The 27,116-nt window shown below is 38.5% G+C and overlaps 1 protein-coding gene across 1 annotated transcript in view; it reads left to right on the top strand.

Annotated features, from left to right (window-relative positions):
- Positions 1–27,116, top strand: part of CDC123 (cell division cycle 123) — a 71,674-nt gene that overhangs the window by 1,113 nt on the left and 43,445 nt on the right. The window contains exons 2-4 of the mRNA XM_037846045.1: positions 3,394–3,465; positions 20,442–20,499; positions 23,580–23,612. Of these exons, the coding sequence (XP_037701973.1) occupies positions 3,394–3,465; positions 20,442–20,499; positions 23,580–23,612 (163 nt within the window). The remainder of the gene's footprint in view (positions 1–3,393; positions 3,466–20,441; positions 20,500–23,579; positions 23,613–27,116) is intronic.

Consider the following 27,116-nt stretch of genomic DNA (forward strand, 5'->3'; position numbering starts at 1 on the left):
TGTCACTATTTGGATGTCAGTCTTCTCTTCCTTTTCATTCAGTCCTCTTGAGAGTGTGAGTATAGGAAGAAAACTTTTGGAATCCCGAGTGATTGGAAGAGTACACAGATGTTATTTAAAAAGAGAATTCTGTTCCATCTTATTCATACATAGACTCTGCTTTCAGTTCTCCTTGGTATAATGGAGGCTGTGGAAGCTCAAAGGAAGATATTCTTCGCATTTGAAGGTGGTTCTCATCACACCTAAACAAAAGGAAGAGCTCAGCAGGGACAGCAGCAGCAGCAGACTTTACCTTCTAACATGGAAGTTATCTTCCTATGTGACATAACAATCTTTCTTCACTTTGCATAATTGAAAGTCTGCTTTGGATTTGAGTTGATCTCAGCAGGGTTATTTCTTTTATTTCGATGTAACAGTGTATTTTGTGAACTTGTCATATATTTTCACACTGAGTCCCTTTTGTAGCCTCTGACAGTTTGTCTTTGCCTTCAGCAGTAAAGCTCGCTGGTTAAGAATTGGACTCAAGTCAGAGCCATCTGCCTGACTTTGAATTCTGGTTACACCAGCATCTTGAGCAAATTGCTTAATCTCTTTAGGCCTTATCTGGAAAAGTGAGAAAATAATAGGATTATCATGGGAATTAAATGAACTAAAGCATTTAAAATGCTTGTCATTCTTTCTGGCATACAGTTAAGCATGCAAAAATGTTGCTTGTTATATTTTGGATTTAGTCAGAGCCCCATTGAAGCAAAATAATTTTAGTTCACTTGACAAGTATACCCTTCAAATGAAGCTGAGAATGAAAAGTAAATTACCTGGTAGAGGATTTTCTCATACCCCTGAACAGTCCATAGTAAGCTTTGTTGCCTGAAAATGTTCTTTTACTTTGTCTTTAAGCCATGCCTTCAGTCTCTTTAGTTCTGTGGTGAAGTGACTGGCAGGATACCCCTCCACAGCCTAGACCAGTCCAACGGAGCTGTGCTGTGGCCATTGTCAGCTTCAGGGCTGAAAGGCCATATTCTGGTTATTGACTCAGGATTATTAAATCTCATACAGATGAGTTACTCTACTGGGATTTTAGAGCTAGAATGGGCTCTTAAAAGATTATTTAATGTAGTCTTCATAATTTAGGAAGGAAAGAGATTTAGAAGGCTTAAGTGACTCAACCAAAGTCACCTAGCTAAATTATTCTTAAACCAGAGTCTAAGTTCTAGAATCATATCCACTTGGTGCAATAAATAGTTTGTCATTTGATATATTTATTTTTTAACATCTGTTGCTCAGGCCTCATTGGACTCTCTCCTGCGGAGTGGATTTCAGTGACTGAATTAGGCTCTTTGACAGCCTTATTAGCTGTCTTGTTTATGGCTGTTTATGGCCTCAGTCTTTTCGGGAATAGTTCCTTTGTTCTCTGTGTTTTGGTAGTGCTCGGTATGCCAGTATTAACAGCACTTATCATGTGGACTGTCGTCTTTTCTCCATCCTAGGCTTTGAGTTCTTAATGGATTCACCTTTGTATCCTTGTTGTCTTACATAACAGTAGATGCAAGATCACGTCATTTGGGTGATCTTAGAACTGTGAGTGTAGAACTGTGTAGCTCATGAGAACTATGCAGAATCCAACTCACTACCCTTTGATGTCTATAAGACTTGTAGACCTGCCAGATTGGAAGAATAGGCAAAGAATTCCTAGTAGAATCTAACAATAAATGAATGTTTTGAATCCACTGAAGGGAAGGTGCAACCTGGAGGGGGAGTACAGATTCGAATTAGACTTAAGAATGAGTGTGACTCAAAAACACGGGCTGTGCACTCTGAAATTGTGCCGTTGTGAGGCAGACGTGATTGGCATAAAAGAAGGTCTATCTGCTCCCGTTGTGGAGAGGAGAATCACCCTAGATGCCTGGGCATGATATTGTTATTTTAGTGAGTAAATATCTTTGACCCCAGGAAGAACTGGAATTAAATATTGAAATGATCAAATAATTCAAGCTTAGAGTCTTATTATTTTTTCTATTAAGTTTGGGAAATATCTGTGTATATTAATCTTTAAGAATTTGTCCTTTGGGTGGACAATTTAGCATATACATAACAATTTAGCATATACATAACAATTTAGCATATACATAACAGATTAGCCTTGTGGTTCCAATTTAAATTGGGTAATTGCTTTAGAATTATGACAACTTAAAATGTGTAAGAAAAAATTGTAAGTTCTTAGATAGTATTGGAATGTTTAAGTGAACCTTAGAGATTTACTGTACTTATGGTTTAATTTGTTAGCTTTATAAGAGTTAAATAACTGGGAAGGCTTATTTGTACTCAGAGCATTGAAGTGTTTAAAAAGAAAATTATAAATAGAGTTTAAATATTTAAAGAGACTTTAAATTGGAAACGCTCACGTTAGAGATTTGTTAAAATTAAAAGCCTGAGGAAGAACTAGACTTTTAAGTTTGAATTCGTAACTTTGATAAATCAGATATTAATTTTTAAAACTGAAGTAGCCTCTGAATAATCTTTTCTGGCACGAAAACCATTCCCAAAGTGTCAAAGATTTGTTCATTGAATAAATGAGGCATATTACAAGTCAGTGATGTTCTATTGACTCTCAAAAATCAGGCCATAATCTTTTACTTTTTAAAAACTATGTGCCTTAAGATCAAAATATTAGCATCTCTTAGGTATCTTTGGCAGGAACTTCTAATGATTTATTACAGAACAAGAAGGAACTTATCCCATCAGTTTTTAAGTGACTTCAAGTATTTTGTCATCCTTAATTATGATTATTTGAAACAAATTAAGCCAAACATGCCCAGCTAAGCGGCCTTATATCTTTGGTGATCAGTTGAACAGAATGCCAAACACTTCCAGGCATATCATGAATTCTTAGCCTTTTTGCTCATTGCCACCCAAAGAACGGTTTCCAGGCCCCGAGTCTCCTTCTGCCTTCTATCTTAGAAGGTGGTCAAGTGCTGTTAACCTTCTGGTTTGTTTTGCTGTTGTTTCCTGTGTTGGAGCAAGTATCTGCTGGTCTCTGTGGTATCTTAAAGGCATGTAATCAGTGTGCTCGCTCAGAATTCTTGCGCACTTGTGGCTCTCCTACTGATGTCAGTCTGGTCCTTTGGATTTGGCTGGTTTTTATTTGTTCCTTCACCACAAAGACAATTGTAGTAAATATATGAACCTAATGTAGATTACCGCAATGTTCATTCATATTCAGATTCCTAGTCTGCTGTTACCAAATGTACGTCATTAATATATTAAATATTAAAATGTTAAGGGGACAAATGTTTCAAAAATTAATTGAATTTGGAATTTTTTCTCTCTGCTTATGATTGGTCTTTTAAAATACCTTTTTTTTGGTATGTGTTTTGTTTGTTTGTTTGTTTTTAGTGTTATTCTTCCACTTCCTGAGAATGTGAAGGATTATTTACTCGATGACGGAACTCTGGTGGTTTCAGGAAGGTAAAGTATATCAGAAAAAACTTTAAAGTTTATGCTAAAGGAATGTTGTAATGATTAATCTTAACATTTATCATATAAAATGAATAAATGCTTAGTTTGGGCAGCATTCTGTTCCTTTACCTCTTCTCTCATTCTTAGCTAAAATTGTGTGCTGATTTTTGTCCGTTATTCCTTGTTAATGCTCAGTCAACAATACTCTTAAAATTGGATACTTTTGCCTCTGATAATTATTTGTTGTGAAATTGAGCCTTTATAAAATAGACATGATGATAAGTTTTCCTTCTGAAGGTGGTGGGATAGGAAGCAATTTATAACCCCTTGAGGTCCTTCAGCTTTTCAGATCAATAATTCACTGGCCATTGCAAAGAAAAAGCTTTACTAGGGTTTATCCTTCATTCTTCAACATCTTGTTCCTCACAGTTGACCTACCCTGGCTACAGCCCCTCTTCTCTGTTGAGTTAGTTAGCCTTTCTTTATTTTTTTATTTTATTTTTTTATCTTCATTTTATTGAGATATAGTCACATACCACGCAGTCATACAAAACAAATCGTACATTCGATTGTTCACAGTACCATTACATAGTTGTACATTCATCACCTAAATGAATCCCTGACACCTTCATTAGCACACACACAAAAATAACAAGAATAATAATTAGACTGAAAAAGAGCAATTGAAGTAAAAAAGAACACTGGGTACCTTTGTCTGTTTGTTTCCTTCCCCTATTTTTCTACTCATCCATCCATAAACTAGACAAAGTGGAGTGTGGTCCTTATGGCTTTCCCAATCCCATTGTCCCCCTCATAAGCTACATTTTTATACAACTGTCTTCGAGATTCATGGGTTCTGAGTTGTAGTTTGATAGTTTCAGGTATCCACCACCAGCTACCCCACTTCTTTAGAACCTAAAAAGGGTTGTCTAAAGTGTGCGTAAGAGTGCCCACCAGAGTGACCTCTCGGCTCCTTTTGGAATCTCTCTGCTACTGAAGCTTATTTCATTTCCTTTCACATCCCCCTTTTGGTCAAGAAGATGTTCTCCGTCCCACGATGCCAGGTCTACATTCCTCCCCGGGAGTCATATTCCACGTTGCCAGGGAGATTCACTCCCCTGGGTGTCTGATCCCACGTAGTGGGGAGGGCAGTGATTTCACCTTTCAAGTTGGCTTAGCCAGAGAGAGAGGGCCACATCTGAGCAACAAAGAGGCATTCGGGAGGAGGCTCCTAGGCACAACCATAGGGAGGCCTAGCCTCTCCTTTGCAGCAACCGTCTTCCCAAGGGTAAAACCTATGGTAGAGGGCTCAACCCATCAAACCACCAGTCCCCTATGTCTGTGGTCACCTTAGCAACCATCCAGGTGGGGTAGCCCAATACCCCTGCATTCTCCACAGGCTCCTCAAGGGGGCACTACATCTTTTTTTCCTTGTTTTTCTTTTTTTTTTTTAACTTTCCCTTCTTTTTTTTTTATTTTTTTATTTTATTTATTTATTTTTTTAATCATTTTATTGAGATATATTCACATACCACGCAGTCATACAAAACAAATTGTACTTTCGATTGTTTACAGTACCATTACATAGTTGTACATTCATCACCTAAATCAATCCCTGACACCTTCATTAGCACACACACAAAAATAACAAGAATAATAATTAGAGTGAAAAAGAGCAATTGAAGTAAAAAAGAATACTGGGTACCTTTGTCTGTTTGTTTCCTTCCCCTATTTTTCTACACATCCATCCATAAACTAGACAAAGTGGAGTGTGGTCCTTATGGCTTTCCCAATCCCATTGTCACCCCTCATAAGCTACATTTTTATACAACTGTCTTCGAGATTCATGGGTTCTGGGTTGTAGTTTGATAGTTTCAGGTATCCACCACCAGCTACCCCAATTCTTTAGAACCTAAAAAGGGTTGTCTAAAGTGTGCGTAAGAGTGCCCACCAGAGTGATGTCTCGGCTCGTTTTGGAATCTCTCTGCCACTGAAGCTTATTTCATTTCCTTTCACATCCCCCTTTTGGTCAAGAAGATGTTCTCCGTCCCACGATGCCGGGTCTACATTCCTCCCCGGGAGTCATATTCCACGTTGCCAGGGAGATTCACTCCCCTGGGTGTCTGATCCCACATAGGGAGGAGGGCAGTGATTTCATCTTTCACGTTGGCTTAGCTAGAGAGACAGGGCCACATCTGAGCAACAAAGAGGCATTCGGGAGGAGGCTCTTAGGCACAACCATAGGGAGGCCTAGCCTCTCCTTTGCAGCAACCGTCTTCCCAAGGGTAAAACCTGTGGTAGAGGGCTCAACCCATCAAACCACCAGTCCCCTATGTCTGTGGTCATGTTAGCAACCATGGAGGTGGGGTAAGCGAATACCCCTGCATTCTCCACAGGCTCCTCAAGGGGGCACTACATCCTTTTTTTTTTTCCTTGTTTTTCTTTTTCTTTTTTTTTTTAACTTTCCCTTCTTTTTTAAATCAACTGTATGAAAAAACAGTTAAAAAGAAAACAAACATACAATAAAAGAACATTTCAAAGAGACCATAACAAGGGAGTAAGAAAAAGACAACTAAACTAAGATAACTGCTTAACTTCCAACCTGTTCCTACTTTACCCCAAGAAAGTTACCTAATATAGCAACATTTCTGTGAACTTGTTCCTACTATATCCATCAGAAATTAACAGACCATAGTCATTTCTGGGCATCCCCAGAACGTTAAATAGCTTATCTGTTCTCCTTGGATTATTGTTCCCCCTTCCTTAATTGCTCTCTATTGCTAGTTCCCCTACATTCTACATTATAAACCATTTGTTTTACATTTTTCAAAGTTCACATTAGTGGTAGCATATACTATTTTTCTTCTTGTGCCTGGCTTATTTCGCTCAGCATTATGTCTTCAAGGTTCATCCATGTTGTCATATGTTTCACGAGATCCTTCCTTCTTACTCCTGTGTAGTATTCCATCGTGTGTATATACCACATTTTATTTATCCACTCATCTGTTGAAGGACATTTGGGTTGTTTCCATCTCTTGGCAATTGTGAATAATGCTGCTATGAACATTGGCGTGCAGATACCTGTTCGTGTCACTGCTTTCCGATCTTCCGGGTATATACCGAGAAGTGCAATCGCTGGATCGAATGGTAACTCTATATCTAGTTTTCTAAGGAACTGCCGGACTGACTTCCAGAGTGGCTGAACCATTATACAGTCCCACCAACAATGAATAAGAATTCCAATTTCTCCACATCCCCTCCAGCATTTGTAGTTTCCTGTTTGTTTAATGGCAGCCATTCTAACCGGTGTTAGATGGTATCTCACTGTGGTCTTAATTTGCATCTCTCTAATAGCTAGTGAAGCTGAACATTTTTTCATGTGTTTCTTGGCCATTTGTATTTCCTCTTCAGAGAAGTGTCTTTTCATATCTTTTGCCCATTTTATAATTGGGCTGTCTGTACTATTGTCATTGAGTTGTAGGATTTCTTTGTATATGCAAGATATCAGTCTTTTGTCAGATACATGGTGTCCAAAAATTTTTTCCCGTTGAGTTGGCTGCCTCTTTACCTTTTTGAGAAATTCCTTTGAGGTGCAGAAACTTCTAAGCTTGAGGAGTTCCCATTTATCTATTTTCTCTTTTGTTGCTTGTGCTTTGGGTGTAAAGTCTAGGAAGTGGCCGCCTAATACAAGGTCTTGAAGATGTTTTCCTACATTATCTTCTAGGGGTTTTATGGTACTTTCTTTTATATTGAGATCTTTGGTCCATTTTGAGTTAATTTTTGTGTAGGGGGTGAGGTAGGGGTCCTCTTTCATTCTTTTGGATATGGATATCCAACTCTCCCAGCCCCATTTGTTGAAAAGACCATTATGGCTCAGTTCAGTGACTTTGGGGGCCTTATCAAAGATCAGTCGGCCATAGATCTGAGGGTCTATCTCTGAATTCTCAATTCGATTCCATTGATCTATATGTCTATCTTTGTGCCAGTACCATGCTGTTTTGGCAACTGTGGCTTTATAATAAGCTTCAAAGTCAGGGAGTGTAAGTCCTCCCACTTCGTTTTTCTTTTTTAGAGTGTCTTTAGCAATTCGAGGCATCTTCCCTTTCCAAATAAATTTGATAACTAGCTTTTCCAAGTCTGCAAAGTAGGTTGTTGGAATTTTGATTGGGATTGCATTGAATCTGTAGATGAGTTTGGGTAGAATTGACATCTTAATGACATTTAGTCTTCCTATCCATGAACATGGAATATTTTTCCATCTTTTAAGGTCCCCTTCTATTTCTTTTAGTAGAGTTATGTAGTTTTCTTTGTATAGGTCTTTTACATCTTTGGTTAAGTTTATTCCTAGGTACTTGATTTTTTTAGTTGCTATTGAAAATGGTATCTTTTTCTTGAGTGTCTCTTCAGTTTGTTCATTTCTAGCATATAGAAACATTACTGACTTATGTGCATTAATCTTTTATCCCGCTACTTTGCTACATTTGTTTATTAGCTCTAGTAGCTGTATTGTCGATTTCTCAGGGTTTTCCCGATATAAGATCATATCATCTGCAAACAATGACAGTTTTACTTCTTCTTTTCCAATTTAGAAGCCTTTTATTTCTTTGTCTTGCCAGATTGCCCTGGCTAGCACTTCCAGCACAATGTTGAATAACAGTGGTGACAGCGGGCATCCTTGTCTTGTTCCTGATCTTAGAGGGAAGGCTTTCAGTCTCTCACCATTGAGTACTATGCTGGCTGTGGGTTTTTCATATATGCTCTTTATCATGTTGAGGAAGTTTCCTTCAATTCCTACCTTTTGAAGTGTTTTTATCAAAAATGGATGTTGGATTTTGTCAAATGCTTTTTCAGCATCTATTGAGATGATCAATTGATTTTTCCCTTTTGACTTGTTAATGTGTTGTAATACATTGATTGATTTTCTTATGTTGAACCATCCTTGCATGCCTGGAATGAACCCCACTTGGTCATGGTGTATGATTTTTTTAATGTGTCTTTGGATTCGATTTGCAAGTATTTTCTTGAGGATTTTTGCATCTATATTCATTAGGGAGATTGGCCGGTAGTTTTCCTTTTTTGTAGCATCTTTGCCTGGTTTTGGTATTAGATTGATGTTAGCTTCATAAAATGAGTTAGGTAGTGTTCCATTTTCTTCAATGTTTTGAAAGAGTTTGAGTAAGATTGGGGTCAGTTCTTTCTGGAAAGTTTGGTAGAATTCCCCTGTGAAGCCATCTGGCCCTGGGCATTTATTTGTGGGAAGATTTTTGATGACTGATTGGATCTCTTTGCTTGTGATGGGTTGGTTGAGGTCTTCTATTTCTTCTCTGCTCAGTCTAGGTTGTTCATATGTTTCCAGGAAATTGTCCATTTCTTCTACATTATCCAGTTTGTTGCCATACAGTTGTTCATAGTATCCTCTTACAATTGTTTTAATTTCTTCAGGATCTGCAGTTATGTCACCTTTTTCATTCATTATTTTGCTTATATGGGTCTTCTCTCTTTTTGATTTTGTCAGTCTAGCTAGGGGCTTGTCAATCTTGTTGATCTTCTCAAAGAACCAACTTTTGGTGATATTTATCCTCTCTATTGTTTTTTTGTTCTCTATGTCATTTATTTCTGCTTTAATCCTTGTTATTTCTTTTCTTGTACTTGGTTTAGGATTGCTTTGCTGTTCATTTTCTAGCTTCTTCAGTTGATCCATTAGTTCTTTGATTTTGGCTCTTTCTTCCTTTTTAATATATGTGTTTAGTGCTATAAATTTCCCCCTTAGCACAGCTTTTGCTGCATCTCATAGGTTTTGGTATGTTGTGTTCTCATTTTCATTCGTCTCTATATATTTAGCAATTTCTCTTGCTAATTCTTCTTTAACCCACTGATTGTTTAGGAGTGTGTTGTTTAACCTCCAGGTATTTGTGAATTTTCTAAGTCTCTGATGTTATTGACTTCTAATTGTATTCCATTGTGGTCAGAGAATGTGCTTTGAATAATTTCAATCTTTTTAAATTTATTGAGGCTTGTTTTATGTCCCAGCATATGATCTATTCTGGAGAAAGTTCCATGAGCACTAGAAAAGTATGTGTATCCTGGTGATTTGGGATGTAATGTCCTGTATATGTCTGTTAAATCTAATTCATTTATCAGATTGTTTAGGTTTTCAATTTCCTTATTGGTCTTCTGTCTGGTTGATCTATCTATAGGAGAGAGTGATGTGTTGAAGTCTCCCACAATTATTGTGGAAACATCAATTGTTTCCTTTACTTTTGCCAGTGTTTCTCTCATGTATTTTGTGGCACCTTGATTGGGTGCATAGACATTTACGATTGTTATTACTTCTTGTTGAATTGCCCCTTTTATTAGTATGTAGTGGCCTTCTTTGTCTCTCAAAACATCCGTGCATTTAAAGTCTATTTTATCTGAGATTAATATTGCTACACCTGCTTTCTTTTGACTGTAGCTTGCATGAAATATTTTATTCCATCCTTTCACTTTCAGTTTCTTTGTGTCCCTGTGTCTAAGATGAGTCTCTTGTATGCAACATATTGATGGTTCATTTTTTTGGATCCATTCTGCGAATCTATATCTTTTAATTGGGGAGTTTAATCCATTTACATTCAACGTTATAACCGTGAAGGCATTTCTTGAATCAGCCATCTTATCCTTTGGTTTATGTTTGTCATATTTTTCCCCTTTCTCTATTAATATCCTTTATTGTACCCATACTGAATCTCTTTAGTACTGAACCTTTCTCCAAGTCTCTCTGTCCTTTCTTTGTTTCTCTGTCTGTAGGGCTCCCTTTAGTATCTCCAGTAGGGCAGGTCTCTTGTTAGCAAATTCTCTCAGCATTTGTTTGTCTGTGAAAAATTTAAGCTCTCCCTCAAATTTGAAGGAGAGCTTTGCTCGATAAAGTATTCTTGGCTGGAAATTTTTCTCACTCAGAATTTTAAATATATCGTGCCACTGCCTTCTTGCCTCCATGGTGGCTGCTGAGTAGTCACTACTTAGTCTTATGCTGTTTCCTTTGTATGTGGTGAATTGCTTTTCTCTTGCTGTTTTCAGAACTTGCTCCTTCTCTTCTGTGTTTGACAGTGTGATCAGAATATGTCTCGGAGTGGGTTTATTTGGATTTATTCTATTTGGAGTTCGCTGAGCATTTATGATTTGTGTATTTATGTTGTTTAGAAGATTTGGGAAGTTTTCCCCAACAATTTCTTTGAATACTCTTCCTAGACCTTTACCCTTTTCTTCCCCTTCTGGGACACCAATGAGTCTTATATTCGGACGTTTTATATTATCTATCATATCCCTGAGGTCCGTTTCGATTTTTTCAATTTTTTTCCCCATTCTTTCTTTTATGCTTTCATTTTCCATTCTGTCATCTTCCAGGTCACTGATTCGTTGTTCAACTTCCTCTAGTCTTGTACTATGAGTGTCCAGAATCTTTTTAATTTGGTCAACAGTTTCTTTAATTTCCATAAGATCATCCATTTTTTTATTTAGTCTTGCAATGTCTTCTTTATGCTCTTCTAGGGTCTTCTTGATCTCCTTTGTATCCCGTACTATGGTCTCCTTGTTCATCTTTAGTTCTTTGAGTAGCTGCTCTAGGTGCTGTGTCTCTTCTGATCTTTTCATTTGGGTGCTTGGGCTTGGGTTATCCATATCGTCTGGTTTTTTCATATGCTTTATAATTTTCTGTTGTTTTTGGCCTCTTGGCATTTGCTGAACTTGATAGGGTTCTTTTAGGATTTATTGACCAATTGAAGTCCTTATCTCTAATTTATCAGATCTACAGCTTCGTGGAGTACACTTTCTCTAACTAACCAGCAGGTGGCGTCCACGAGCCACCTGTTCTCCACAAGCCAGTTCTCCCCTGCTTAGCCTTTTTGGTGAGAGGGGAAGTGAGTCTTGTGGGGTCCAATTGGTGTACCAAGCTTGCGTGTGTAGTTGGTGTTGCCTGCCCTGTATATGGGGCGTGTTTCTGGGCAGTCAGGGAGGGGGGGTGGCCCTAACAATCAAATCTCCCTGGTGATCCTAGAGTTTTAAAGCTGCTGCAATAGTCTAATCCTTCAGTTCAGTCCTGCCACAGTTTGTCTCTGCCACTGACCCACAAGTCCTTGGTATTGGCGTATGGCTCCTGAGACTTGCAAGTGGGCCCCTCTTCCAGGCCGTGCACCCCGGGTCCTCTGTTGAGGGATGACTGTGCTATGTCACAGGTGAGTGCCGTCCCCCCAGGGCAGTTCTGGGCTGCTGGGCTGTGTAGGGAGGCTCCCAGTCTGCTCAAATGATGGCTGAATGGGGCTTTGTTAATTCACACTGCTCCACCTTCCCAGCTCTGGGACAATCAGCTGAGGTTTCAGGGAAGGGTAATGTCCACGCCCAGTTTTGTGGTGTGTGCCTGTTATTTGAAGCGCTTCCATCACACTGGGTTGTCTGGGGCAGCTGTGGGCTATGGGGCTGGCGACGGGCAGGAGTGTTTCCTGCCCACCAGGATGATGGCTGGGAGTGGACACCCCCCTTTTCTTGGGAAGTTGTGGTGTTTAGTGAATTTTCTCAGCCACTGGATTATTGCCTTTTGTCTCAGAGCTCTCTTAGTTCTGCTCTTGTCTTGACCTGCCCAAATTGCAAGTCTTTGAAGCTTTCTGTATTGGGCTTCTTAGAGTAATTGTTTTAGAAAAAGAAAAAAGGATTAAAAAATGGGCCCTCCTCAGAGATGTAATGGGTTATTGAAATGCTAAGAGACAAAGCAATTAGGGCCATTAAGGAAAGGTCCACAGGGCAGAGAGATCAGCTTTTCTTCAGGATTTGCATATGAGCCTCAGGGCCTGAGCTCTGCCCTTCCCCTTTCTATGTTCACCAGAACTCCAAAAATCCTCCGCTTTTATTTTGGAGTTTTTCGTGTTGTTTTTTTCTATGCCTGTCTCCTCTCTGCTGGGCTGGCTGCTCTCAGATTCTCTGGTGTCTGGTCTCAGTCTGTCTATGGTTGGAGTTTGGATCAGTAGAATGAGTTTCCAATAAGAGCTGCCACTGCAGTTCTCCCTTCTCCTTCCCGGAGCTGACAGCCCCTCCTCCCACGGGACAGAGCCTGGCAGGGAGGGGCGCGGGTCCCCTGGCCACAAAAACTTACAGATTTCGCTGATCTCAGCAGTTCCACGTTTTCAAGAGTGTTGTATGAAGTATGCCCAAGGTCAGATTGCTCTGTGGTGTCCAGTCCACGCAGTTCCTGGCTTTCTACCTACTTTCCTGGAGGAGTAACTAAAACATACAGCTCACCAGTCCGCCATCTTGCCCCGCCTGGCATTTATTCGTTCGCCTTTCTTTAGAGTATAGGGAAGAAATGTTCATTTTTCAGTCTTTTTAGTGCAAATTTGAAAATGTGGAAGACTCAATGAATTCAGTAGGTTCCTATTTTTTTCTTTTAGGGCTCTCTCAGAAGTCGTCATCAGAGTGTTCTTCTTTCACCATCCTTTCAAAAATAGCATAATAGCAACCCTTGCTGGTGCATCACTCCTTATCCCCTTACTTTGCCTATTTTTCTGCATAGCACTTATTTCCATCTAACATAATTCCGTTAATTTTTCTATTCACATGTATACTGCATGAAAACAGGGACTTGGGCAATTTCATTCACCCAGCTTCTGGAACAGGGCCTGACACATAATAGGTGCTTGATAAACATTTGTTGAAAGAATGAACCTTAGAAATATAATTAGAATTGTGTTTGTTTTCATTAACACTAATTTTACCCCATATTTTTTATTTGATGGATCTTCAGTGAAACTTTCTGGATTATATTTCTATTTTTGGTATTTTCAGCTCTTGAATAATCTGAAAATTATTAATGTAGTGCCTCATTAATTTGGAATAATTGGAGGATAAGGAATGATAGTAGAATAGTTAGGCAAATCTCAACTTTGGGATATTTACAGGCATAGTTTTATTCTTAAATATGGTACACCTAATAAGTTAGTATAAATGCTTCTATAAATAAGATGACTCCTAACATTAAAAAGTGCTTGGTAGATTTCAATACTTTAAGCATATTGGAGAACTCCTCCTGGGTGGTTATTCTTTGCCAAGATGTTTGAGTGAACCTATGGAAGACAGCGCTATCTTAGACACGGTTGAACAGTGCTGTAGAGCGCATGGTGCTATGCCATGCTCTGAGGTGGTGTGCAAATCCTCTGGAGGTTGACAGTCCAACCTCACACTTAATAGGTCAGTATAATGTAGTGCTGCTCCTCCAGTCAGATTGCAAGATACAGGTCAGGACTCTGCTCTTTTCTTGCTCTCTGTGCCTCAGTTTCCATGTCTGTACATGGGGTGAATATTACAGAACTTACCTCTTAGTTGATGTGGGATAAAAAGAGGTAATATGTAAACTGTTTATGTAAATGTAAAATGTTAAATACACTAGTATGCTCTTAAGTGCTAACTGCTCTCATCATTATCATTATAGTGTTAGTAGGGATGGACTTTGGACAAACACAAATAAAAGTGAAAATTGTGATATGTGCTATGAAAGAAATGGGGGAGTAGTCACTGACATATTAAGATTGATTGGGTGAGGGGGATTGCAGAGAGGGTCATGGAATGCCCAGTGAGATAAGGAGGCTGGGTGGAAGGTAACCAGTTGAAGGGTCAAGAGAAGAATCTTCCAGAAGGAGGGAACAGCCTTAATGAAGATTCTGAGGTTCTGAGGCATGGAAGATCTTGAGGTACTCAGGAAACTTAGAGAGGCCACTGTGGCTGAGCACGGAGAGGCGAGGGGAGAGTGAAGCACGATTCATAGTTGGTGAGGTGGGGTGTTGTTAGGGTTAGGGCTGGAGGGGTGGGTTGGGGGATTATGTTAAAGATCTAATTTATTCTGAGAACCTTAGGAAGGTATTGAAGGGATCTGAGAGTGATCTGACCCGATTTCAATTTTAGAACAAAGACTGGGTACTGTGTGGGAATTGAAGACCAATTAGGATGGTGCCTCAGACCAGGCACCTGATAGTGGCTTTAACTAAGATGGTGACCTGGAGCAGGGAGAAGTAATGGATTTGAGATGTTTAGGAGCAAATGCCTTCAGAACTTGATGCTAGAGAGGGAGGTGTCAGGAATTACAGATTTTTAATTGAACTGGGTGAATGAACTAGGGTTGAGAAGGGCAATGTTTATTGCACCTTTAATTTGGAAAGGGTACTAAGTGGAGATTGGATCACATTTTTAGGTAAAAAAACAGGAAAATTGTAGGTTTACTTTATATGAGGTCCATTTACGATAAAATGCACAGATCTTAAGTTCACAATTTGGTGAGTTTTAATAAATGTGTGCACCTACCTAATCACCACCCATTCAAGATATAGAACATTTCCATCCCCGCAATTCCTTGTGCCCCATCCCAGTCACCCCCTGCCCCTCACCCCACAGGCAATCACTCTCTTCAGTTCTAGAACTGCATATAAATGGAATCATGTGGTCGCTACTTTTGTGTCTGGCTTTTTTTAACTCAACAGAATGCTTTAGAGAATCTTCTATGTTGTGTACAGCAGTAGTTTGTTCCACTTTTTAGTAGCATTCTTCACTGCTTTTACTGTCTTTTTAAAGCTCAGTTTTTGTGTTTGCCTCTGTAGATGTGGGTAGGTATCCGTCTCAGTGTATCCCTTCTTCAGTTTGTCCCTTACTGTCCTAATGTTTTTGCTTCTTTGAGTTCAGTAGTAGTGAACTACTCTAAGTTATTTGTAGATATTTTAAATATATCAAGTAGTATCTGTCCCTAGCATAGACTACAGGAATATTTATAACTTCCTTTTATTTAGTAAGATAAATTCTGAAAGGGGTGTGGGTAGAGGAGGAATTCAAATGTTTAGAAAGTCTATGATTTGCAAAAGATGTCCTGTTTTAAATTATAAAAGTATTTGCTCATGATAACTAAATTTGAAAACTGCAGAAAAGAAATAAAAACAAAAAATCACCCATAATTCTACCACCTAAAAGAAATACTGTTTACATTTTGGCATATTTTCTCTAGTCTTTTAAAGTATATTTTAGGCTAAGTTTAGAGCATACTATATATGTGGTTTTATATTCTTTTTTCATTGAACATCTTGACATAAGAATTTCTCTGTTTTATAAATGGCACAAAATTATCTTTAATGACTGCATAATTTTCACATATATGCATTTGCCATAACTGACTTAATAATTTCCATGGTTTTTGGACATTTAAGTGATTTACACCTTTTCTTTATAAAAAAATCATGCTTCAGGGAACTTATTTTTGCATAGAGCATTTGTTTGCATTTAGAATTATTTCCATAGAATGAGAATTCTAGACTCAAATTACAGGGCAAAGGCTATGAGTATTTTTAAGGCTCTGGACCAGTATTTCCAAAAACTTTCACTATAAGTTGTCCAATTTATGCACTTTCCACTAGCATTTTAGAGTTACCTATTTCAGAAGGTAAAATTCCTGAATTGAACAGTGTCTCTAAGTTTCCAAGTTATTTGTTACGTAAAAGTTAAAAAGCAGAACATGTCTTTGAATATAATTTCTTCAGTTTCTTCTACATGAAAGAGGCATGGCCTTTTTTTTGGTTGCACCCTAATCTAATTGCCTTGCCCTTTGTGTTTGCTCCCATTATCAATTGGGATGATTTGGCATATCCAACTTTAAGAATGGCTTAAACAATGAGGCAGGTATATTATTTTCCCTCACAAGAAGCCCTCAGGCATAGCAACTATGTTAGTGATGTTAGGACTCTTGTCAACTTCTTGAATTTCTTAGTTTTCCTCTCCTGGGGCCAAGCTAGCTGCACGAGTTCCAGGCATCATGTCCTCACACAGTCATATCCAGAGACCAGAATACGTGAGTTCCTGTCTCATGTCCCTTTTTAAGAGCAAGAACAACTGTCCCAGGAGCCTCTAGAAGACTTCCTTGTGGGTCAGGGTCCTTCCCTTTAGGTCCCTGGCAAAGGAGATGGAATAACCATGATGGACTGGGACCAATCTCTAGTCACCATTGCAGTTGGGGAGAGGTCTTTAGGGTGCAAAGACAACCTGAGTACATTTGGGTTTTTTATTAGCAAGGAAGAGTGGGGGAATGGCTATTGGGGTCTGCCATAGCCCGTAATTCTTCATGTTTCATTTCACATTACTCCCATATGTAGTACATACCTTATACTCCAGATGATAATCTCTGTGAGGCATGTTGTGTATGTTTATAACTTGATACAGAGTCTGAGCTCAATAAATATTTGTTGAATGAATGAGTGAATATGGTTACTTCACTCTTTTCCATGGTAGCCTCTGCTAAGTCAAATAATAGTCCAGTCCAAGGGTGCTCACTAGGTTTATCTTGTTTGCTAACTCAGGTCTGTTGGTTTTGGTTAACTGGCATGATGTGTTGAGCAGGAGTCTTAGCATCCAGGGTTCAGTGAGAAAGTATGCTTAGTTTGATTTTCATTGCCTGCAGTGGATGTGGGAAAGGGGACTGGTGATAGGCATTTCTGGTGTAGACAGTGACTCATTTTCATTGTACATTTATGAGCTTACTACTCATAACGTAATAGGATTGGTGGACTCCCACTGTGGGAGTCCAGGCTTGGTAGCAAAGTCAAACATGTCAAGAAACAGATGTTAGAGTTGTGTTTTGAAAAATGTTTAGGAATAAAGTTGTGAAGTATTCTGATAAGCAGTGTTTTGGGAATTTGAATAATCACTGTAAGCCGGGGTGATCCAGGGAGTATTTATAGGGGAGATGAACGTAAACAGGGCCCACAAGCCTGACCCAGATGATATCTCCCTTCCAGGTATTAATCCTCATTGCCCCTTTTTGGTCTAGAGTTATTTCTTCCCTGAGCCTGTTTCCCTGCAAGCAGAATTAAAACAGCTGCTACTACAGCAAATGTTAGGCATGTTCTTTATTATTATTATTGTAATTATACTATGAACTGCAGTCTGTAGTTTGCATTAGGGTTCACTCTTTGTGTTGTTCAGTTCTGTTGTTTTGTTTAATTTTATTCTGATTACACATATACAACCTAAGAATTTCCATTTTGACCACTTTCAAATATACAATTCAGTAGCCTTAATTATATTTATAATGTTGTACTACCATCACTACCATCCATTGCCAAAACTTTTCCATCACCCCAAACAAAAAACTGTACCAATTAAACACTAACTCCCCACCCCCACCCTGCCCCTGGTAACCTGTATTCTAGTTTCCAACTCTGTGAATTTGCATAGGCATGTTCGTATTTTAAATCTTGGCAACAGCTCTCTAGAGTAGCTGCTGTCATCCCTACATTATAGATGGGACGCAGGTGCTAATAAGCTCTCTACCGACGGTGGCAGAACTGAGACATTGAGCTGTGTCTGTCTCTAAAACCAGCGCTCTCATCCCTGTTTCAGTGTTTCCCAAACATAGCGAGTACTTTTTAACATCCGTACTTTTATTTGTGACATCTCTACTTTGAAGCCCTCCTCCTACACTCTTTATACTATTTTGTCATGTATTTACACCTTAACTTGCCTACTAGATGATAAACTCTTTGAGGTCAGGGACTATCTTATAAATTTTGGTTTCCCTCAAGGCATTAAAATCAAGACTTGCATTTATATTTATAGATTTCATTAGTAATAACATTAGCAGCTCTGTGCTAGATGTGATTGATAATAGAATATTTAGAATGTTCATAAACATTAAAATCATACTTTTATCAATTCAGTTCCCAGTGTTTAGAGATTCACTTCAGAAAGCCAAATTTATCAACTCACAAATGTAAATACTTCATCATGTTTTAGAGGGGCCAGGTTTTGTGACATTCCTCACTGTAGGCATGCAAAAAGGCAAGAATGGAAGTTGTGAAGGCTCAGAATTACACATTCTCTTGGTCAAAACAGGTCCTGAAGCCAGCCTAAATTAAAGGGAAGGGAAAATAAATGCATTTCTTCATGGGAAGAGTGGCAGTGTTACCCTGCAAAGGGGCATGTCTAAAGATTGGGAAGAATTATTGTGGTCATCTTTGCAAACAATCTACCGCAATGTCTAAGTTTGTTCTTAATTTATTGTGCTATGTACTTGGTGGGCCCTTTTGTTCTAGAGACACATTTTTCAGTTTTGGGACATTTAAAGACATAAAATATTTGGTAATTTCCTCTTATTTTCTTGTTTTTCTTTTGCTGGAACTCTTAATATTTAGATGTTGGATCTGCTTGATTATTCCTTTGAATTTGGTAATTTCTCCTCTATTGTCCCTCTCTGTCTTCTTTGTTCTACCTCTTTGGTAATTTCCTTGATTTTATAATGCATTTCATTGAATTTTTCAATTTCAGCTCCCATTTTCTTCAGTTCGTACAACCTCAGTCTTGTCCTCTCATCCTTTTTATATAATCTTCTGTTCTTCTTTCATGGATGCAATGTCTTCTTTTATTTTGGGTCATAATAAAAATGTTTTTCATCTGATCCCTTTATTGTCTTTATTTCTTCCATTCTAGTCCTTTATTCATATTTAACAGTGAGGCACAAAAAATAACTACCTGGAAACTTTGTGTACCTGGGTGGGCTTTTTGACTAATGGTGATCCAGCAGAAATCCGATGAAGATTCCTACGGTATCTGTCTGTCCTCTGGGATTTTTGAGTTTCTACAAAGAAGAATCCTCTAATCTGTCTGTATTCTGGAAGCAGGATAGGAGGAAGCGGGTAGTTGTCTCACCATTCAGTATGAGCTTCACAAGCTCCTTGGCATATTCTGGTATTTCACTCCCATATTCCCCTGGGCTGAGTTCATTTTTTCCAGAGAATAAACCTGCTTACCTATGGCAGTCTTGACATGGGGTGGGGGTGGGGTGGGAAGTGGAAGATGATTGGTTGCTAGGATGTGCAAGGTGAGGTGTGTCCTACTGCTCCTTATATGGGCTTTTCAGAAATCACCTTGTTTTTAGCCAGAGCTTCACTTTAATCATCCACGATATCTCCAGGTTCTAACTTGTTTCTGGTGTTGCTCATTGCCCTCACCCCCACCCCCCATTTGTGTTATAGTTTTTTTTGGCTCTGCTCAGTGAATTTTCTCCCTCCATTGGCTCTCCATTTTCCAAATGTGTTGCCATCTTTCTTCTGATTCTCTTTGCCGTGGGGATCTTTCCTATCATTTTATTTCAGTGGTGTTTAAAGAGGGAGCAGAGAGATAAATGTACACGTTTAACCAGAAGCCCCTCTTTCCTTTTTCCTTGTAGTTTCTCTGTATGGGATCCTCTGCTGGTTCTTACCTTGACTGGTATTTGTTTTCAGTGTGGTGTGGGGTCTTCCTAGGCCAGCTCTTTGCAGTTCAGTGTTGAGGAGGGACCAGAGCAGTGTGGTCGCCCTTCAGTAATTCAGTCTGGGTCCTTCAACCTGAAACAACTCCGGCCTTCTTCCCTGACTCTTTCTGCAAAGACTGTATGTCTGAGGATTTCTTTCTTTATGTCTCTCCCTCACTTTTCCTGTGGCAGCATTCTAGATCCAGAGTAATTCCTGACACCAGCTGCTCACTCTGTCTTCACTGTAGAATCAAAATATTACTGGTTTTGGCCCTGGGGGATCCCATCAGCATTGTTGAACAGCCCTTCACACATTTTCTTTTGGCATTTTCCTTCATCCCTGTGATCTTCCCTTTCTCATATATTGGGGTTCATAGTTACAGATGATTCCTAGAATCATCAGAGGGAATATGAGCTTTTCTTTCTCTTGGTTTTAGTGCATTCTGAGGGAGTTTGAGTTTTTATTTCCCTTGTTTTTGTGGTTTCTGAGAAGAGGACAGAACGTTTTAGTTTATATTGGAAGTATACTTTCATTTATTACATATTGGTTTTTATCAGTTATAGTCTGAAACTGTAAACTTCCCCTAATATTATCCCCCAATTCTAAGGCTGCCTATTTTTAATAGACTTAGTTCACCTAAAATTATGACTACATGGTACCAAAGCCTTTTTCTTGCTTAATTTTTGATTTATGTTTTTCTAGGGAAGATCCACCAGCACGTTCTCAGCCACACAGTGATGATGATACAGAAGAAATACAGGTTGGTACAAATAAAATATCTATTCCTTATACTGTAATTTAAATGATCTCTGAAATGGTTCCAGCATTTGGATCTTAGCATACATTTGATAAGTGAGAAATTATGTGAAAATCTCACTTTGACATACACTTTTTCACGTACTTTGTGTTCAGGAAAAGATACTTCCTATTTATATATCATTTATAGATGGACCAGTGCCTTTTTGTTTGGAGGGGGGGTTACTTTTTAACTTTCTATTTTGAAATAAAACTTACAGTACAGTTACAAAAATAATATACACCCCATACAGAGAACCCGACCTCCCTAGATACGTAGATCCACCAGTTTAAAAATTTCACTGCGTTTGTCATTTCATTCTATCTGTTCTATAAATCTGTGTATCTCTGTCTATTTATGTATCTAGCCATCCATCTTCTGAACATTTGAAAGTAGGTTATATACATCATGCTCTTTGAACACTTAATACTGCCATGTAGATTTCTTAAGAATAAGGGTATTCAGTTATGTAACCACCTTAAGTGTAGTTATCAAGTTCAAGAAATTTAACATTGATAATAAGGCTTACAGTCAATGTTTCAGTTTTTTCATATGTGCTAACAATGTCCTGTAGAGCTTTTTCTCCTTCCTTGCTTAGATCCCACCCAGAGATGTATTGCATTTAATTGTCATTGTCTCTTTAGTTGCTCTTTTCTTTTTTCTTTTCTTTTGTTGATTGTGAAAACATGTATTTAACATAAACTTTCCCTTCTCAACCATTTCCAAGCATACCATGCAATGAGATTAATCACATCCACAATGTTTGGTACCCTTACCACCTTCTATTACTAAAACTTTCCTGTCTCCTCAAACAGAAACCCTACACCCATATGCGTTAACTCTCCATTCCCTTGCCTCTTGCCTGTTACACCCTATACTCTAATTTCTGTATCTTTGAGCTTGCATATTCTGATATTTTCTTTGTGGTTTCCATGATTTTAACATTTCCCATCTATAACAATCTCATTTGCTTTGATACCAGTAGTACTTCCATAGTACACCTAAACTGTGTTCCTGTACCCCTTTGTCCCCCCACCTTTATGTAGCTCTTGTCACAGATGACAGACTTACACATTATGAGACCAAAACCATAGATTTATAATTTATTTCATGCATTTGCCTTCTAGATCCTATAGGAAGTTAAAAGTGGAGTTACAAACTAAAAATATAATAGTACTGGCATTTATATTTTCCCATATCATTACCCTCACTGGAGATCTTTATTTCTTCATGTGGTTTTCTTCTATTGTCTACTGTCCTTTCCGTTCAATCTGCAGAAATTCTTTAGCATCTCTTGTAGGACAGGTCTAGTGGTGATGAACTCCTTCAGCTTTTAGTTATCTGGGAATATCTTAATCTCGCCCTCATTTTTGAAGGACAGTTTTGCCAGATATGGAATTCTTGGTAATTTTTTGCTTCCAGCACTTATAAATATGTCATCCCACTGCTTTCTTGCTTCCAAGGTTTCTGATGAGAAATCAGGACTTAATCTTATTGAGGTTCCCTTGAACATGATACGTTGCTTCTCTCTTGCAACTTTCAGAATTCTCTTTTTCTTTGGCATTTGAGAGTTTGATTATAATCTTAGTGTGGCTCTATTTGGGTTTATCCTGTTTGCAGTTTGTTGAGCATCTTCAATGTGTATATTTATGTCTTGTTGAATTTGGGAAGTTTTCAGCCATTATTTCTCTGAATATTCTCTCTGCTCCTTTCTCTCTTTTTTCTCTTCTATGACTACCACATTGTGTATATTGATTGGCACACTTGATGGTGTACCACAGGTTCCTTAGGCTCTGTTAAGTTTCTTTATTTTTTCATCTTTCTGTTCCTCAGGCGGGATGATTTCAATTGTCTTATCTTCAAGTTCACTGATACTTCTGCTGGCTCCCATCTGTTGTTGAGTACCTGTAGAGAATTTTTAATTTCTGTTACTGTGGTTTTCAGCACTGTTTGTCTCCTATTAATAACGTCCATCTGTCTATTGATATTCTCTCTGTGTTATCTCTCATTTTCCTGATTACCTGTAGTTCTTTGTCCATGTTTTCCTTTTGCTCTTTGAGCATATTTAGCACCATTTTTTTAAAAGTCTTTGATATGTCCCAGGTCTGTTCCTCCTCATTAATGGTTTCTAATACTTTTATCTTCTCCTTTGTGTGGGCCATCACTTCCTGTTTCTTTATACTTTTTGTAATCTTTTATTGAAACCTGGATGTTTTGATACTTTAATGTGTTATCACTGGAATTTAGATCTTGAGGTATCTGTTCCTTAAGCTTATATCCAGCTAGTGTTATGACAGAGCTTTCCTTGAATCCCAAGAGGTAACAACAGAAGGAAAAGAAGAAGTAGGAGGGAGGGGAGGAGAGAGAAAAAGAGAAAACACCTTTCCCAGTCTTTGAAAATTGGCCTATATGATTTCTGTCCTTCAGAATTTATCCATTCAATGAGTTTGGAGAATAGTTCCAGGCCAAAATATTGGGGCCTCTCTGGTCCTTTCTGTTTTTTGTCATGGGCATGAGTTCGTAACCCTTCTTTACATGGTTATGAATGTCCCCTCTCCTTAGGAAATAATTCCCTCATGGTCCCAGGCACTGCTCTGTGTGTCCTATAGCCAGCAATCCCTTGCCCCAGACAGCAGCACTTGACTACATGCAGGGCAGATTGTAAGATGGCGAGTCCCTCAGGCCACCACCAGACAGATTGGGCCAGACCTACAAGCCCTCAGTATGTGCACAGGGTTTATTCTGCTCCCTTGGGAACTGGCATCAGGGATTCTCAGTGGGAACGTGGCTCTGCCACCGAACCAGTTAGGGTCTGGGGAAGGGCCAGCCAGGGTGCCAGGAGATCCTCCCACTTTTAAGTAATCTTTTTCTTGATTTGGCACTTGCCCTCTCACTGCAGTCCTTTAACTGTTTTCTGGAGTTTTGAGAAAGATGTTTCTGCCAGTCCTTGATGATGGTTTAGTACTTCTGCGGAGTACTGCCTTTTGGCAGCCAAATACTCTATCTCAATTTAACGTTTGTTTCTGTCCTTCTTCCCCGTGCAGTGGTCGGATGATGAGAACACAGCCACACTCACGGTAAGAGCAGAGCAGCACCTGCGTGGGGTAGTTGCACCTTGTCCCCGGTAGTTGGCTGCAGGTGTCAAATGCTGCCCCTCCCAGTTCCCTTATATGTGCCGTTCCAAATGTCCTTTTCTTTGTGAAATACCCATTTTTTATTATTTAGAAAAATAACTCTACTCATTGCTTAACAGGTAAACGTGGTTTGCCCTCTTCTTCCCTTTGATTACAAAGAAAATTCTAAGTGTGTTTTTGATGCTTTGACAGATTTCCGTTAAGCTCTGAAAGCAGGAATCAAGCCCAGCATTAAACTATGAGGTTGCCTGGATTAATTGAAGCTAAATTAAAGTGATTGTACTATTCAAGTAAATGGCATAAAAATTACAGTTTCTTTCAAGTGAGAGTGGAGAAGTATGTGACTTAAACCAGATTTTATATAAAAATTTGGAAGTTTATCAAGCATATTATAGTCTTTCAGGTTGAGTGCTCTTATAAAATTTTTTAGTAAAAATATTTTTAAAGGAATGACTGAAGTAAAAACTGTATTTCTAAAAATATAGTAGGCAAATGAAACTCTTCATGCCTTGAGATAAGAGAAAGGTTGTTGTAAAATTCCGTAGAAATACATGTAGAGGTTCAAAAATGGAAGCTAGTTTTAGGAGAGGGTATACTCTATGACAACTTTAAACAAGAAGATACTTCTGTTTTTGAAGGAAGAGATACAATTTTGAAGGTAGAAGCAAGAAGACAAGGAGCTTTATTTGTTTTTCTATAATTTTTTTCCTTAAAAAAATTAAAGATCTGCAGCAAATATGCCAAAATGTTGAACGTTTGGATCCAGGAATTAATTTGGGTATATATATTTTTGTAAACTTAAAACACTTAATTCTTCTGGACCAAAAAGGGGGAAGAGAAATTAAACAAAATGAAGTTTCAGTGGCTGAGAGATCTCAAATGGAGTTGAGGGGTCATTCTGGAGATTATTCTTATACATTATATAGCTATCCCTTTTTAGTTTTTAGTGTATTAGAATAGCTAGAAGGAAATACCTGAAGATTACTGGGTTGAACTGCGACCCAGTAACCTTGATTCTTGGAGACGGTTGTATAACTATATAGCTTACCCGGTGTGACTGTGTGATTGTAGAAACCTTGTGGCTTCACACTCCCTTTATCCAGTGTATGGACACATGAGTTAAAAAATGGGGACAAAAAGTCAATGAATAATTGGGGGTAGGGTGGGGAGATGAGGGGTATGTGATGTTTTGGGTGTTCTTTTTTTACTTCTATATTTTTATTTTTATTTTTTGGAGTAATGAAAATGTTCAGAAATTGATTATGGTGATAAATGCCCAACTGTGTGATGATACTGTACACTTCAGATGATTGTATGGTATGTGAATATGTCTCGATAAAATTGCATTTAAAAAAAACACTTCATAATTTTTAGAAAATTAATTAAAAAGAAAAAGTAACATGCCCTTTGTGGGTGAGGGTGGTGCAGGGGTCCAATAGTGGGTAAGGTTGGAAAGTCCAGATCACAGAGGCCCACAGATATAGGATTAAAAAGTATGGATTATATTCCACTTGCCATGGGAACTTTTCCCAAGACAACTGAGGTGTTATGTTATGCATACTTGAAATCGACTAGTTGAGCTATGAGCTTAAAAGAATCCTAATAGTTATGTCTGTTAAAAAATAATTCTCAGGAAAAGGTAGAATCATGACTTTCATACAGGTTTAAAAATCTTTAACACGTTTAAGATTCTGTTTAACCCATGGAGAATCAGGCTGATGTTATAATCAGTTCAAAGGAGAATCCAAGATATTGACACATTTCTAGATCAGGAATATTGAAATGAATATATAAATAATGCAACTTTGGTTTTTACCTCCATTCCAGGTGGGAGAGAAGACAATTGAACCTTTTCCAGACTTAAAGAATTTCCATGTCTCTAAACATTATTTTAGGTTGCTATCATTTAGCAGCATTCTAGAATCAGGTTACGGGAAGGGTGTGCTGTGGGTAGACAATGCACAGTTTTCCATGGAAACACAAATTTTTCTTTATAACTTGAACATTTTTTATAACTTAAATTTGCTTTAGGATCCCTTTATCAGGATTTGTTAAAGTTGAATACTTTGAGAATTTGAGGGAACTGATCATCTCACTTCAAATGTAATATATTTAAAGCATACGTTCAATGTTAAGTTTTATGGGATAGCAAAATTAAATTTTCTTTAAAGGTTGAATCTCTTCAGGTTGTAAAATGTGGATAACTGCAATTTATGGAAAATATTGCCAATGTTCATATCCTAGATAAGTAGTTTTTATTGATCAAACTCTATGGGACCCAAATCAGCAACTTCAGGGGTATTATAGGGAAATTCTTGGCTACCCCTAAATTATAATTCCCTTTGACGGGAAGGGGTGAGTGGAAAATAAGAGACTCTGCGCTGTGATTCGTTTTGCGTGCCTCTCTAAAGTGCCACAGTTTAATATCAAGCATCTAAGCTGAAGAAGTAGTCTAATAGAAGAAACACACATGGCAGGCTTTCCAATAATGAAAGATACTGTTAGCCTGTCTGATCTGACTTCACCCAGGCCCTGTGATTCTAGATAAGGGGGTAGGTTATGAATTCCCTCTCCCTTTGTGTTCTGGAAAAGGGCTTGCTGCAAAGAACCACCCTTCCCCTGTGACTAGGATACGACGACTCCTGCTTTGATAATGCCTCCTCCTGCTTACCTATGGCAGGGCCAGATGCAGACCCTCCACATTCCCAAGCTTGGCCTCATAATTGATTAGCCGAGCTGCTAGTCTCTGCCGAGCAAGCAATCAGAACAAAATGCTTTGTTAACCAGACGTTGGTTAAGTTTCTCTCCTTCCTGTAGACTGCAGTCTGAGGGCACCTCCCAGCAAATAGGCTGCTTTCAGCATAAAATATTCACTGGTCTACTGTCTGATCACGACATCCTTTCATCCCACTTCCCCACACCCTGTTCTGTCCTCTGCAAAAGAAAACGCTTTTTTGCCTAACTCAGGTGAAAGCGTTCTCTCTAATGCAATAGTCCCTTCCTCCCTTTGCAGTAATACTTTCAAATAAATTCTCTCCTGATTGGTCTGGATTGTTTTTTAAATTTGATATCTGTAACAGAAAGAAAGCTAACCTAATCTGCCCGGAATCACCTCCTTCCTTGCTAGCCTTTTACTGAAAGCTGATTTTTAATTTGGAGAATATGTTGCCATTTCTTTTGACTTCCTTTTCGTTGGTCTGCTTCCCAGACTCTTGTCTAATGTAGCTGGGTTAGATCTGGGGGATCAGCCTAAACCGTTTGATTTGTTTTTGGAGCATGTAGTTTAATTTTTGACTTATTCTACATTTTTTTTTCCCTATGGCAGAACTCACGATTACTCTACTTTTTCAGGATTTGCAATTGCCCAGTAGGGGGCAGCAAATATAAAGGGGAGATAATCCAGATAAATAACTGCTTGGAGAATCTGGGTTAACAACTCTACATTCT

This window comes from Choloepus didactylus, chromosome 8 (assembly GCF_015220235.1).
Source record: "Choloepus didactylus isolate mChoDid1 chromosome 8, mChoDid1.pri, whole genome shotgun sequence".
NCBI classification, from domain to species: domain Eukaryota; kingdom Metazoa; phylum Chordata; class Mammalia; order Pilosa; family Megalonychidae; genus Choloepus; species Choloepus didactylus.